General features: G+C 35.9%; 1 protein-coding gene across 1 annotated transcript in view; it reads left to right on the top strand.

Annotated features, from left to right (window-relative positions):
• Nucleotides 1-1,402: 1,402 nt before the first annotated feature.
• Nucleotides 1,403-16,579, top strand: part of LOC133635544 (oxidoreductase NAD-binding domain-containing protein 1-like) — a 23,000-nt gene continuing 7,823 nt past the window's right edge. The window contains exons 1-6 of the mRNA XM_062028750.1: nucleotides 1,403-1,409; nucleotides 1,711-1,840; nucleotides 6,010-6,076; nucleotides 6,147-6,250; nucleotides 7,214-7,355; nucleotides 13,283-13,510. Of these exons, the coding sequence (XP_061884734.1) occupies nucleotides 1,740-1,840; nucleotides 6,010-6,076; nucleotides 6,147-6,250; nucleotides 7,214-7,355; nucleotides 13,283-13,510 (642 nt within the window). The 5' untranslated portion in view covers nucleotides 1,403-1,409; nucleotides 1,711-1,739. The remainder of the gene's footprint in view (nucleotides 1,410-1,710; nucleotides 1,841-6,009; nucleotides 6,077-6,146; nucleotides 6,251-7,213; nucleotides 7,356-13,282; nucleotides 13,511-16,579) is intronic.

Raw genomic sequence — 16,579 nt, 5'->3', positions numbered from 1 at the left:
GCTCATTGGCTCAGAAGGCTAATTGATGATTAGAAAACCCTTGTGCAATCATGTTCACACATCTGAAAACAGTTTAGCTCGTTACAGAAGCGACAAAACTGACCTTCCTTTGAGCAGATTGAGTTTCTGGAGCATCACATTTGTGGGGTCAATTAAACGCTCAAAATGGCCAAAAAAAGAGAACTTTCATCTGAAACTCGACAGTCTATTCTTGTTTTTAGAAATGAAGGCTATTCCACAAAATTGTTTGGGTGACCCCAAACTTTTGAACGGTAGTGTATACTGAATACATTATTTTATTTTGAGTATTCATGGGTGTAATTATATATGCATTCTGTAATTATATACTAAATACCACACATTTATTTTATTTTATTTTGAGTATTCATGGATGTAATTATATATGCATTCTGTGATTATATACTAAATACAGTATAAAATATACAACATTTTATTTTTATTTCATTTTAAGTATTAAGTATGTAAACTGTAATTTTATACTAAATACAATATAATATATACTAAATAAATGTTATTTTATTTTGAGTATTCATGGATGTAATTATGTATGTATTATGTAATGATATACTAAATACACTGTAATATATACTAAATTAAATGTTATTTTATTTTGGGTATTCATGGATGTAATTATGTATGTATTATGTAATGATATACTAAATACACTGTAATATATACTAAATTAAATGTTATTTTATTTTGGGTATTCATGGATTTATTTATGTATGTATTCTGTAATCATACACTAAAGTGAAGTGAAGTGAATTACATTTATACAGCTCTTTTCTCCAGTGACTCAGAGCGCTTTACATAGAGAAAGCCATTATCTAAATTACATTTAAACCAGTGTGGGTGAGACAGAGCAGCGGGAGGGACTCGGATGGCGGACACGGGGATCGAACCTGGATCCCTCAAGCCCCTAAATACAATATAATATACACTAAATAAATTTAATTTTATTCTAAGTATTCATGGATGTAATTATATATGCATTCTGTGATTATATACTGAATACACTATAATATATACGAAATAATGTTATTTAATTTTATTTTGAGTATTCATGAATGTATTCTGTGATTATATTCTATAGTATACAACATGTATTCTGTTGTTTTCTTTTTCATTTGCCTTGTTAAATTGTATAGATGGAGAGTTTTTTTGTGATCGAAAAGTCTAAATGAGCTCAACACTGATAGTTGTAGTGTCCACTTCTGTACTGCAGGGGGCGATAAACGCCAGTCTGACTATGACGTCACAGAAGAAGACACGGCGCGGCAGCTGAAGAAGAAACTGTTACTCTATCATGTAACGTTAACATGACCAAGGTTATCAAGTTATTACCGGAACGAGACATGAACATCTTGTGAAGAAAACGGCCATACCCTGTTAGTAAGAATATTACCGGACTGTTCATTCTTTGTGAAATTTAGCGTGTTTACCGGTATACTCTTGGTAGCATCTTAGCTAGTAAGCTAACAGCTACATGCCGGTGTTCTTTCCAGCTAGTGACACTTCTCTAACAGTACTTCCACGAACTGTAGCAACAACACGCTCATTTATATATATATATTTATATATAACTTTAGAATTTAGTTCCAAGTAATTGAGTGTTCTAACTGCTTGTTTTGATAAACACACGCATGTCACGTCAATGTCTGGCAACTCACGCGAGATGTTACCTTTTAGGTCGCGCATTGATATCCTCACAAGTGGAGATGAGCGTCCACTGCGTCCTGACGTCCGCTGGGCGAAGCTTGTCTCTATCGTGTCCCGCCGCTGGACTGCTACGCTCCCTTCTTCCTCCTGCCATCACAAGGTGGGTCCATTTAAAAAGATCTTGTACTTTTTGATTCTGGTTGTCCGTTTATCTGGGTGCTCACTTCAACATGACAGAAATCGATGACAACAGAGGAACTATATTATGACAAGAGTTGGTCACTTTGGATCTACTTTCCAATTCAATAGTAATGGGCGCCTCATCTTAATAATGATTGCAAGAAGTTGTTTTTTATGTTTTCACTCTAGAGAGAAGCTGCTCCAATGTGAATATATTTCACTTATCACGTGCAACTCGACATTCATGTGCATGTATGATAATTCATATGAAACAAACTCGCCTTATTGGTTTACAACTGCACTTTATCATACTGTAGGTATGTGTGTGAAATCTATCCCATCTTTTTTCGCTGATCCGAGGTCGGGTCGCAGAGGCAACAGCACAAGCAGATTTTCTCTCTTAAAAAAAAAAAAAAAAGTTTTTACAAGAAATCAGTAAACAAGGCAGAAGTTAATCATTCTGGCCACTGTAACATTACACAGAGTTTGAACAGTAACGCCGTTTGAATATTTAATGACGTGATTCTTCTCTTACCGTATTTTTCGGATTATAAATCGCTCCGGAGTATATGTCGCACCGGCCGAAAATGCATAATAAAGAAGGAAAAAAACATATATACGTCGCACTCGTATAAGTCGCATTTTTGGGGGGAAATTTATTTGATAAAATCCAACACCAAGAATAGACATTTGAAAGGCAATTTAAAATAAATAAAGAATAGTGAACAACAGGCTGAATAAGTGTACGTTATATGACGCATAAATAACCAACTGAGAACGTGCCTGGTATGTTAACGTAACATATTATGGTAAGAGTCATTCAAATAACTGTAACATACAGAACATGCTATAAGTTTACCAAACAATCTGTCACTCCTGATTGCTAAATCCCATGAAATCTTCTTCCTCGTTGTCGCTCCTGGTATGCGCCGCTAGCGTCCTTTCTTTCTGCTGCTCGATCGCCGTTTTCTGCTGCATATTTCACTACATCCAGCTTGTAATCTGCAGTATATGATTTCCTTTTCGGTGCTATTTTTCTTCAGCCCCTCTCAGTTTTTATAAGTTACCGCCAATGTTGATATGATCCATTTTAATAGCTAAGGCAGTAGCATATAGCAGTTAGCATCCCATGACCCACAATGCACTTCTGCCATGACCCTCCCCCGCCGAATTCTTATTGGTTGACGTGTGTGTGACGATTGCTGACGTGTGTATGACGATTGCTGACATTTGCTTCGTCTCTTCCGTGAATTGGATAAATAATATTATTTGATATTTTACGGTAATGTGTTAATAATTTCACACATAAGTCGCTCCGGAGTATATGTCGCACCCACGGCCAAACTATGAAAAAAACTGTGATTTATAATCCGAAAAATACGGTAATATTCACCCAATTTTAGAAAGTAGTCCAATAAGGTTCATTAGGTCTTCTAAAGATGATGTCATTGTTCTTGTTATAGCCAGACCAGTGTGTTAATTTTGTACCTGACAGTTTCGGCTACAACTGTGGCCTTCCTCAGGGGTTGTCACATGATGTAGCTGTGACTGTCTGGTGGGCTGATTTAAACCGCTGTCCGCCTGCTACTACAAGCAGGAAGACAGCGCCACCTGCAGTCCGACTTCTTCAGAACTGTGTCCCAGGCGTTGGAAAATTGGTTGGTCCCGATTCACAATTTGGCGGGCGCGCTTCCGGATTTCGGTGACTTCTCTGATCTAACGGTGGTAATTTAAAAAGGTTGCTATCATTTAAAAGCGTGCAAAACAACAAAACAGACACAGTCGATTTCATCGTTTTATTTTAAATTCAATCCAAAGTATCACATGAAACACTAGGGAAGGATAGGATAACAAAAATCATCATATATTGAAAACTATAATGAATATTATTTTTAAGAAAAAATATCATCAAATTGATGGACAAATTGAGTAAACACAGCTGGTCGGGCTCGACTTGTGAGTCACATCTGACATCACAAGACAGCGACCAGAAATCCGGAGGCTCCAAAAAATCAGTGTGCAACTCGATCAGTTTGAAAGATATTTGGCAGACCTGCAGAAAAATTTATAATTTGTATTATAAAAGTTCTTCCATTGACCATTTTTACTCATCGTAGATTCTTTGCAAGGGAGTTTTGTCAAGTGTAAACTTGCCAAATTTTGTCCGAGCTTGATCAATCCAAAAATGTGGATGAACTAGCAGATGTGTTGGTGTATAGTGGTGATAAAACTACCATATGTGTTGTACTTCATGAGTTTTGGTGTATAGTGGTGATAAAAACTAGCATATGTGTTGTACGTCATGAGTTTTAGTGTACAGTGGTGGTAAAAACCAGCATATGTGTTGTAGGTCATGAGTTTTGGGGTATAGTGGTGTTAAAATCTAGCATATGTGTTGTACATCATGTGTTTTGGTGTTTAGTGGTGATAAAAACTAGCATATGTGTTGTACATCATGAGTTTTATTATATAGTGGTGATAAAAAACTAATATATGTGTTGCACATCATGAGTTTTAGTGTATAGTGGTGATAAAAACTAGCATATGTGTTGTAAATGTGTTTTGGTGTATAGTGCTAATAAAAACTAGCATATGTCTTGTAGGTCAGGGGTTTTAGTGTATAGTCGTGATAAAAACTAGCATATGTGTTGTACATCATGAATTTTAGTGTACAGTTGTGATAAAAACTAACATATGTGTTATACATCATGAGTTTTAGTGTATAGTGGTGATAAAAACTAGCATATGTGTTGTAGGTCATGCGTTTTGGGGTATAGTGGTGTTAAAATCTAGCATATGTGTTGTACATCATGTGTTTTGGTGTTTAGTGGTGATAAAAACTAGCATATGTGTTGTACATCATGAATTTTAGTGTACAGTTGTGATAAAAACTAACATATGTGTTATACATCATGAGTTTTAGTGTATAGTGGTGATAAAAACTAGCATATGTGTTGTACATGTGTTTTGGTGTATAGTGGTAATAAAAACTAGCATATGTCTTGTAGGTCAGGGGTTTTAGTGTATAGTCGTGATAAAAACTAGCATATGTGTTGTACATCATGAGTTTTAGTGTACAGTTGTGATAAAAACTAACATATGTGTTATACATCATGAGTTTTAGTGTATAGTGGTGATAAAAACTAGCATATGTGTTGTAGGTCATGCGTTTTGGGGTATAGTGGTGTTAAAATCTAGCATATGTGTTGTACATCATGTGTTTTGGTGTTTAGTGGTGATAAAAACTAGCATATGTGTTGTACATCATGAGTTTTATTATATAGTGTTGATAAAAAACTAATATATGTGTTGCACATCCTGAGTTTTAGTGTATAGTGGTGATTAAAAACTAGCATATGTGTTGTACATCATGTGTTTGAGTGTATAGTGGTGATAAAAACTAGCATATGTGTTGTACATCATGAGTTTTGGTGCATCATAAGTTTTATTGTATAGTGGTAATAAAAACCAACATATGTGTTGCACATCATGAGTTTTAGGGTATAGTGGTGATAAAAACTAGCATACGTGTTGTACATCATGAGTTTTGGTGCATCTTGAGTTTTATTGTATATTGGTGATAAAAACTATTATGTGTTGTACATGTGTTTTGGTGTATAGTGGTGATAAAAAGTAGCCTATGTCTTGTGGGTCATGAGTTTTAGTGTATAGTCGTGATAAAAACTAGCATATGTGTTGTACATCATGTGTTTTGGTGTATAGTGGTGATAAAAACTAGCATATGTGTTGTACATCATGAGTTTTAGTGTATAGTGGTGATAAAAACTAGCATATGTGTTGTACATCATGAGTTTTGGTGCTTCATAAGTTTTATTGTATAGTGGTAATAAAAACAAACATATGTGTTGCACATCATGAGTTTTAGGGTATAGTGGTGATAAAAACTAGCATATGTGTTGTACATCATGAGTTTTAGGGTATAGTGGTGATAAAAACTAGCATATGTGTTGTACATCATGAGTTTTGGTGCATCTTGAGTTTTGTTGTATAATGGTGATAAAAACTAGCATTTGTGTTGTACATCTCTGACAACAGGGACAAAGTCCATGTTCAGCCTTGTCATGTGACACTGTTGCTCTGAGCTGTCTTCAAAACAAATAACAGGTTGCAACTCTTTTTTTTTATTAGAAGAAACATGTCCTCCAAAAGACAAATGGACCACCTCGAGAGGACGGCACACAACCAGAGACAAAGCGTAAGATTATCTATATATTTTTCCCATAAAAACCTGCACATCAAATCCTTTATGAATAAACCCCACTCAGGCTCTGTATCCTGCTCAAGTGTGCGGCATCATAAACGAGTCAGAGACTGTAAAACGTCTCAGGATAGCCGTTCATCCGGACTTTAACTTCAAGGCAGGACAATGGTGAGTGCACACATTTTGCATCAACACAAATGTTGGTTTGGACGTTTGACATTGTGCTAAATACATTTCAATTAAGAAGTAATTAGCAGGATTGCTTCTTGCTGCAGTGCCTTTGTACGCCAGGCGAGGGCAGTGTTTAATTTACCGAAGCATACACATATGGTACAATTTAAACTTTAACAGTAAAGATGAAATAAGGTTAGTAGTTTGAATTGCTGCAGATAACGTTTTTTTTAATATATTTAGGTGCCCAAATGTGTACATCATGAATCCTGAAGGGAACAGGTGTAATTATTGAAAGCCTGTATGAAATGCTGTACAGTATCATTATTAATATCTAAATAAACAAGTTGTGGCTTCATGGGGGTATGTGTGCGTCTGTCAGTCAGCACTGCCAGTGTTAATGAGCAGAACGCGCACATGAGAGCGCATACTGTAGGTGGGCGGTGGCGAGATATATAAAAAGCTGGCAGCCAGTTTCCCGCAGTGCCTGATAATGAATGTAAATACATGGAAATCCTTGAGTTTGAGAGGAAAAGGGGCTGTTAAGTTGTTGGTCTCCAGGTGGTAGAAGAAGGAACAGGAGTGTGGTGGGTGGAACATACGTACATTCATGATGCTGAAGGTTGTGGAGTCATCCTCTCTCGCTGCTTGAACAGACGCTGATTGTTTGGAAGCAACAACAGTCATTGTCGTCCTCTCTGGCTCACGTGTTGCAGGACGGACTGTTAAGACCCACACTCTTTGGTTTTGTCCCCTCGCCCTTCTAGAACTGCCGTTCTGGCTGAGGGTCAAAGGTTGCATCTCTACACACAATCCTACTCTGACTTTCAGCCTAGCATGTTTACACGCTCCAGGCCAGCATTGTTCACTCTGCCTTTCTCTCGTTCCGCTATTGTCAAAGTCTTACCGCCAGTAGGAAACTTCCCCGAATCAAATGTGACGATCGGGCTTTGTCTGCAGGGTGGATTTGTTCATCCCCGGAGTGGAGAAGGTGGGAGGTTTCTCCATGTGCTCCAGCCCAGGTCTGCTGCAGAGGGAGGGGGTGGTGGAGTTGGCCGTCAAATACTCCAAACACCCGCCAGCGCACTGGGTTCACACGGCGGTGAGTAATCATCGATTCATAAGAGTCTTGGTGAGAAATGACCATCAAACTAGCTCAACGCTTATCTTTCTAAATCTACACGGCTGTGTTTCAATACAGAGTAAGAAGCTGTGAAAGTTGGAATAATGGACGTAACTAATGGGAGTCATATTGTAAAGCCTTCTAAAAAAACATTGAAAAATCTCCAGCATTTACATGTCGTCATCTGCATATGACGACATGTATTAGCGACATTGTAGACATTGGCCAAAAAATAAAATCCCAGATTTTTTTCACTTTACTTTAAAAAAAACATTGAATACAAATGACATATATTATTCAAAGCAAGTTTATATGTTATTTAAACAAAAACTATTAGTTTGAAATTGCGCTGCATCTTACTCTTGGCAAAATTCTAATTTGTATAATGTCGTTCGTTTTAGACCAGATATAAATGGTACTTTTTATGGAATAATTTTCAAATAATTAAATTAAGAGCTTTCCTTGAGAAGCAATACTTCTGCTTGAATAGAATACTTCTGTTAACAAAAATGCAGCATTGCACATTTTGCATGCAAATAAACAATCTCCAACGTTGAGATGAATAAAGTGCAACCTCTGTCTTGAATAACATACTTCTGTCAATAAAAATGTATATATATCTGCAATATATATAACAATTACGTCCACATCGCAGACATGCTGACAACGCTCCAGGCAATGGCGTGTGTTTCGTTTATGTACAGTTTCAGTAGCAGTTTTTGGTGATCAAAATCTTTTTTCGGTGGTCAAGTTTTCAGTACATCACTTGTTAGTAGTGCACAAATAATAAGCTATATATATCAATTCATACTGTAACGACCAGCTAATGTTTTATGTTTGTGTGGTTTGGATTTGATGTCAGTTTTCCCATGTTTGCAAACACACTGTCCGCGTCTGAAAGGTGATTGGCGGAGAATGAGGAAGCGTTGTTGTGTGTCCGGCGGGTAAGCGCAGATTCATGAGACAAAAGTGTGTGCACCAGAGGTAAAACCCGTTGGAAATGTGCCGTTTGTTATCATAAGATTGGTAAAAAAAAGATAAAAATAGCATCAGACTTTGTGTGATTTCTTCTGGGGTCTAACTTATATTACCGGTACTTTGATTTGTTTTCAAGTTAAAAAAACAACAAACTTATTTTCAAGGTGTGGTGGTAATAAAAATGCTGTGGCGGTGCGCCACTTTCAATTACATTAAGGGGAAACCCTGGAGCGGCTGCTGCATCGCCTCTGAGTTGGTGAAAGTTTAGATTATAAATGATGAAGTTTGTCAACTTTGAAATTGAATTTAGATCTGAAGGCATCGCTAGGAAGACTTGTCAATATGCTAGTTTTCTCCCACCGTTTTATTTTTACCTGAGGAGTGAATATTATAATTAATTCATCATCTAAATGGGGAACACACGTCTTGTACTAAAATATTTAAACATCCCATCAGTCGGCATCCTAGTAAAAGCAGACATTGTACAGTAAGTGATTGTTTTATTTTGTTTGTATATGTTGTTTAGCACTTAGCAATACTGCTACATGATGCTTAGTGTTTGACTAAAGCTGCATCTGTTCAGCACCCAAATTCTAAAACTTGTAGGTCATCCTCCTTATATTCATGCTCAGAAATATTAGTTTCTGGATCTTTATTTGTCCCAAAGTAGTCTTTGTTGTCTCTCATCAAGTCTGCCATGATTAGTAGTCTTGTTGTTGTTGTTGTTGAAGGAAAATGGCAAACATTGTGATGCGTCTGTCAAAACAATGCACCGCCAAAATGTTTCGATAATGCTTAATATGACAAATACATACATTGAACATATTATAATTTGCCTGTTACTACATTAAATATTTAATTGGCGAAGTTGGTAGAGTGGCCATGCCAGCAATCGGAGGGTTGCTGGTTACTGGGGTTCAATCCCCACCTTCTACCATCCTAGTCACGTCTGTTGTGTCCTTGGGCAAGACACTTCACCCTTGCTCCTGATGGGTGCTGGTTAGCACCTTGCATGGCAGCTCCCGCCATCAGTGTGTGAATGTGTGTGTGAATGGGTGAATGTGGAAATACTGTCAAAGTGCTTTGAGTACCTTGAAGGTAGAAAAGCGCTATACAAGTATAACCCATTTATCATTTAATTACAGCATTTATAAAAAAATATTAATGGAGTTTTTAGAAGGCTTTATGGGCGGAATAGATGTATCCCCACCACCTGCGTTGTTAGCTCACCTATTGCTGGCTTTTATTTAGAATTTCCAATAGATAAAAAAAAAAAAAGTGTTCTTGTCTCGCATAAGGATTGTAAATTCTCAGAATAAAAGTGCAGTTCCCCTTGAATTTTTTTTCATCCAAACAAAATGACCGTCACATTTTGGCGCTGTGAAAAAAATATTGTATGTAAGCATGCGGCGTGCAAGCACCTATGGACTTCACGCACGGTCACTCGCTAGTTTTTGCTCGTTGAATTGTCGTTTCATCAATAGAAAGGGAAAAACAAAAACAATTAGTTTATTAAATTCAGTTTTTCAATTACCCCCAAAAACAAAGCATTTTTCTTTTTGGGTGTAAATGTGCAAAAACATTTGAAAACATTTTTGATTTTGATTTTATATTTCATATAAGAAACATTTAAATGACCAGAAACAAAAAAAAACGCATCAAAAAGAGATGTTTTTTCATAATTCGACACAGGAAGCGAAAATTGCTATTTGAAGACAAGAGAATGGAAAGAAACTTAGACTTAGACAAACTTCATTGATCCAGAAGGGAAATTGTTCCACACAGTAGCTCAGTTACAAAGGATGGAAAGGATAATGCAGGTATAAAGTAGACAAAAAATGTACCATAGTAGCAATATAAAATATAAAACATATGTAATATTTACATATTATATATACAGTATATAATATATACTGATATATTATTACAGTGTGGTGTAATAATGTTCTTCCAACATATTTGTGTATATAAACACTACACTGCCTTGTCTTTAAATAGCAACCTCTGCATCTGCTGTTGGCAAATGAAAAACATGTTTTGATCCCTTTCAGCTAACTAATGATTTTCATTTGTGTTATATGAAATAAAAATTTTGCCATTTTTAGACCCGATATATTGCTCATCGACACTAAAAAAGAACACTTTGTTTCTCAATTGTACTTTTTGTGTTTGCAAATGAACCAGTCGTTTTTCGTTCTTCATTGCCCATTGGTGAAGGAAAAATGTTATGAGCAAAGCACACACTGACACGATACGTGCTAAATGCAAAACATTTGACATTGCAAATAAGTGGAGGCACTTTGGAGGGGACAAAGCACGAAACGGTAGCCCCAGATGAACAGTTCATCAGCACTGGTGCTGGGAGGACAGCCAGCAACACTACCACCGTTTCCATAGCAACAAAGCACGCTTCTGCAAAACAAAAAGTCATGGCAGGCGAGATACTGTGGGCACTAAAATGCGTGAATTCATTCGACTTGTTCAAGTCGTCCATTTTCACCAGCCAGACCGCAGCGAAATGTACCTGTGGTGAGAACAAGTGTGCCTATGTCCCTGCTTTTGGGTTTTCTCTGCACTCTACTTGTCATTAGTGGTCCAACAGACGTCATATTCATAGTGCTGTTTGACAAAAGCCTCAACCACCATTTTATACGTGATTCAGTGGGATGGAACGGAAATAAAGACTCAATATGTTGGAAGTGAAATATGAGATGTATCCTATATGGTGTTTTTGTTCTGTTTTAGAGAGGAACCATACATTTCAGATTGGATTCGTTATCACAGCAGCACACACAAGATGGCATAAAATGTGGTACCAAAGGTCCCAGATTAAGCCTAATGAGTACCACAAGAAGGATGGTTGGTATGGAATATTGTAGTATTACTGTTAGCTCAATTAGTTTCTGCTGGTCCAAGTGAGATAGTCATTTCATTTTGTCATTTACTCAAAGATTTTGGAGAAGTCCTAGAAATGAAATTTTGAACTTATAATTTTCAGACCATAACAACCAGTAACTATGACTGATATTAGATATAAGAACTGCTGTATTTTTCAGACGATAAGGCGCACTTCAAATCCTTTATTTTTCTCCAAAATGGACAATGCGCCTTATAGCCCAGTACGCCTAATGTATGTATTAATTCTGCTTGTGCTCACCGACCATGAAGCAATTTTATTTGGTACTTGGTGTAATGATAAGTGTGACCAGAAGACGGCAGTCACACAAGAGATACGTGTGGACTGCAGGTTGACGCCTGTTCAGAAAATGATGCTAGCAAGCAAGGCCAAAACTTTGATGCTTCATTGAGAATATAGAACATTACACCCGGTGCTCAAAAATCTGTCAGAAAGTTTTAGTATGATTTCGACCGCTTGATGGATTGTCGGAGCATTACGGCTACCGTAGTCAGACGTACTGTGCTTCAACATACAGTGTTATTATGGTGCGTGTATAAGGACCCCTAAATGGCACCTTTTAGCAGACATTATCTGGCATTTTGTTTGGCAATATTATGCTAAACCAACTTTTCTTACCTATTGGTACCTGCTGACGTGTATTTGGGATCAGCATAAGTCTTGAAAATGTGCGCGCATCCGCCTTTGTTGTCCGCGCTGTAGTCAATAAGCTCTTTTTCTTCCCCCTCTATCTTCTTGTTGTGGGGCATTCATCCTCCGCTGTTGCCATTTCTAATACAAAGTAGTGTACACTTCAAACTTATATCTGTCAGTAGACTCGCTATTGAAGCGCTAAAAACTAGCGGTACAACAAAGAGAAGACGCTGTCTAAGTGGAGGCACGTAAATAAGAGCGCCTACAAAACGGCGCATCCTGAAGAGACGATCAGAAAGGTAATGAAATGAATCTTTCAGCACATACACAATGTTGACATCTATGGTTATATTTTGATAAGCAATCATAAATTAATCTTTCACAATGTTGACATCTACAGTTATATTTTGATAAAAACCCTACTCGTAAGCGATGTGTGCAACAACAACAAACATGTCAGTAGACATGAAGTTATATCATGAAATACAAAATACAACCTTACCCGAGCAAAAACGATGCATATTTATTGGGGAGAGTCTTGATACCAATGTCCTTGACCCAGCCACACACAAAGAAGTTGTAGACCTCCATGCTTGTCCAAGTTTCATCTGTTTGTTGTGTAGAATGTCTGGAGCACAATAATTAATGTCTGGGAACACGACCGACGTATAATCCTTGATATCACTCCACAAATCTTTTTTGGATAAAGTATAAGGATCTATTCCATTGCATAGTTTCTTTTTTCTTTTTTTTTGCTCGTATCTGCTTTGAGTGGTAAGATCGAGGCCTCTTGTGTACTCAAGATAGTTCACACACTGTTTGTTTGAATTGCCTTCAAAAGTCAGGTGTCGGAATATCCAACCTCTATACCTGAAAGTTGCGTAAAGTGCACACTGTGTGACATGATATCCAGTTAGCGCTGCGATGATTGACGTCTGTATTCACCAGCCATGCATCTACAGTCTCTAACAAGGCAGCCAATGACAGTACAGGAAGGCGGGACTTCAGCAGAAGCTCAAGTCACAGGAGTAATATGAGTTGATGCAAACATTTTCAAAGGCCAACAGAGACAGGAAAGAAGTTGATAATCTTTTTGTGTTTGATTGTGCGTTGCTCTCACGGAGCAGAACCGTGCTGCCACTTTGCGAGTGTTTGTGTGTATGAAAGTCTATTTACTGCTGCTTTGACTTCAAAAGGCTTCCTGCCAGTTGTCATCACCCACAGGCTGGCGTCGCTGCAGGTGTGTGCGCATGGAAGCCTGCTCTGATCTTAGCTTGTGTAATAATCTGCTTCTGTTCTTGTCATCACTCAGACAGAAAAGGTGTAAATGTATATAAATACACATGATTCTATTCAAGCACTCTTCTGCCTCCTCCAGTGCACTCTGGGCTCCCAGGTGGCCATGCGTGTTGGCGGGGACTTCTACTTTGACCCCTCACCTTCAGACCCTGCCGTCAATCTGTTGCTGGTGGCCGGCGGCGTTGGAATCAACCCGCTCTACTCCATTTTGTCGCATGCGGCGGATTTGCTGGAAGTCAGCCGTGCCCCCATGGGTTCAGCGCACCTCTGCTACAGCGCCAAGACCACCCAGGAGCTTCTCTTCAAGGTGCACTTCTTTATTTTGCTAGTCGAAGTGGGAATCCTCCATTCAACACCATTCTCCTCATTTGTTCTTTGGTATATACATCAGGATAAAACCATTTGACCAAAATGTTGGCCTCAAAAATGCTATTAACACAATTCACATAATGTTTATCTTTCTAATAATAGAGCAACTCCAACCCAATCCTAGCTTTGCAATACTTAGAACAGACATTTGCAAAGAAAACATACAAATACAATACTTAATAATGATAAATACAGGTGACAGTATCATCAAAAAATATAATAATAATAATAATAATGAATACAAGTGACAGTATCATCAAAAAATATAATTATAATAATGAATACAAGTGACAGTATCATCAATAATACTAATATCAATAATTGATGTTTAATGGTTTTAATATAAAATTGTATTAATGTTATGAAAACATGATTGAATAAATATGTATAGATGTATGTTGTTTATGTTGTTTAAAATAAAATAAAATATATGTATAGACATATATATATACTGTACATACGTATATATTATATATATATATATATATATACATATGTGTATAAATATATATATATACATATACATACATGAATATATATATATATATTTATTTATATATATATATATATATTAGGGGTGGGGGAAAAAATCGATTCGAATTCGAATCGCGATTCTGACGTGCGATTCAGAATCGATTCTCATTTTTAAAAAATCGTTGTTAGTTTTTTTATATATATATAATTTTTATTTTTATTTTTTTATTTTTATTTTTTATTTTTATTAATCAATCCAACAAAACAATACACAGCAATACCATAACAATGCAATCCAATTCCAAAACCAGACCCGACCCAGCAACACTCAGAACTGCAATAAACAGAGCAATTGAGAGGAGACACAAACACGACACAGAACAAACCAAAAGTAGTAAAACAAAAATGAATATTATCAACAACAGTATCAATATTAGTTACAATTTCAACATAGAAGTGATTAAAAATCCCTCATTGACATTATCATTAGACATTAAAATAAAAAAGAACAATAGTGTCAGAGTGGCTTACACTTGCATCGCATCTCATAAACTTGACAACACACTGTGTCCAATATTTTCACAAAGATAAAATAAGTCATATTTTTGGTTCATTTAACAGTTAAAACAAATGTACATTATTGCAAACAGTTGATAAAACATTGTCCTTTACAATTATAAAAGCTTTTTACAAAAATCTACTACTCTGCTTGCATGTCAGCAGACTGGGGTAGAACCTGCTGAAATCCTATGTATTGAATGAATAGAGAATCCTTTTGAATCTTGGCAAAAATCTTAGCCACACGATTATCAAATGTAATAGGAAAATTAATTCATACTGACTAAACTGGCTTCATGGAAGGTCGACAATCTTCAGACAATACAAGGAAATTGTTTAATGTTATTTACTATGCTAGAAGTCTCCCTTATCCCACAGCAGTATGTACTGTTGATGCGGAGAAGGCATTCCACCGCATAAACTGGTCATTTATGTTTTGCACATTACGTAAATTTGGATTTGGAGATAATTTTATACAATGGATTAAGATGCTTTATACAAGGCCCATGGCATCAGTCAAAACCAATAATCATATTTCAGAACCTTTTTTGTTAAAAAGAGGAGTAAAACAGGGATGTCCTGCATCTGGATTATTATTTAATTTGTTTATTGAACCCTTAGCTGCAAAAATAAGAAGTGAAAATAATATTCATGGTATAAAAATTAGCTCTCAGTATAATAAGCTATCTATGTATTGTGACAACATAATTTTTTTACCTGTCACATGTTAACTCCTCTCTTTATATCAATAATGTCATCACTGAATATGACTGTTTATCAGGGTATAAAGTTAATTGGGACAAATGTGACATATTACCACTTAATAAACACTGCAAGAAATTACAAGTTCAGAACTCCAAAATTAAATTGTATTGCATTATTATGGTATTGTTGTGTATTGTTTTAAAAAAATAAAATAAAATCGTTTTTTAATCGAGAATCGTTTTGAATTGAAAAAAAATCGATTTTGAATCGAATCGTGACCCCTAGAATCGATTTTGAATCGAATCGTGGGACACCCAAAGATTCCCAGCCCTAATATATATATATATATATATATAATATATATATTTATATATAATAATATATATATATATATATATAATAATTTTATAAAAACATGATTGAATAAATATATATAGATAGATATATACATACATACACGTGTGTGTGTGTGTATATATATATATATATATATATATATATATATATATATATATATATATATATATATATATATATTAGGGCTGCAACTAACGATTAATTTGATAATCGATTAATCTGTCGATTATTACTTCGATTAGTAATCGGATAAAAGAGACAAACTACATTTCTATCCTTTCCAGTATTTTATTGAAACAAAACAGCATATTGGCACCATACTTATTTTGATTATTGCTTCTCAGCTGTTTGTACATGTTGCTGTTTATAAAGTTTATAAATAAAGGTTTATTTAAAAAAAAAAAAATTGCACACTTTTGACGACTAATAACCTCAAGATGTTTTTCCGCTGAACTATACGTACTGTTTTCCTGCACCATTTTTCAAATATTTCCAGCAAACGAGACGGTGTCGTCACGTGAGCTGTACATGACACATCGTTGGCTAGCTTACCTCCACCTCATGAGACGTAGCCTTAGCGCCGCCCTGGCGCTGTTTTGTACTGTTTTTGTACTTATTTTGATTATTGTTTCTCAGCTGTTTGTAAATGTTGCAGTTTATAAATAAAGGTTTATAAAAAAATAAATAAAATTAAATTAAAAAATTTAAATTAAAATAAAAAAACTGCGCATAGCATAGTTCCAACGAATCAATGACTAAATTAATCGCCAACTATTTTTATAATCGATTTTAATCGATTAGTTGTTGCAGCCCTAGTGTATATATATACATACGTGTATATATATATGTGTGTATATATACACATATATATATATATATATATATATATATATATATATATATATATATATAT

This window comes from Entelurus aequoreus, linkage group LG20 (assembly GCF_033978785.1).
Source record: "Entelurus aequoreus isolate RoL-2023_Sb linkage group LG20, RoL_Eaeq_v1.1, whole genome shotgun sequence".
In the NCBI taxonomy this organism is placed as follows: Eukaryota; Metazoa; Chordata; class Actinopteri; order Syngnathiformes; family Syngnathidae; genus Entelurus; species Entelurus aequoreus.
This window is presented reverse-complemented; position numbering and strand designations above follow the sequence as displayed.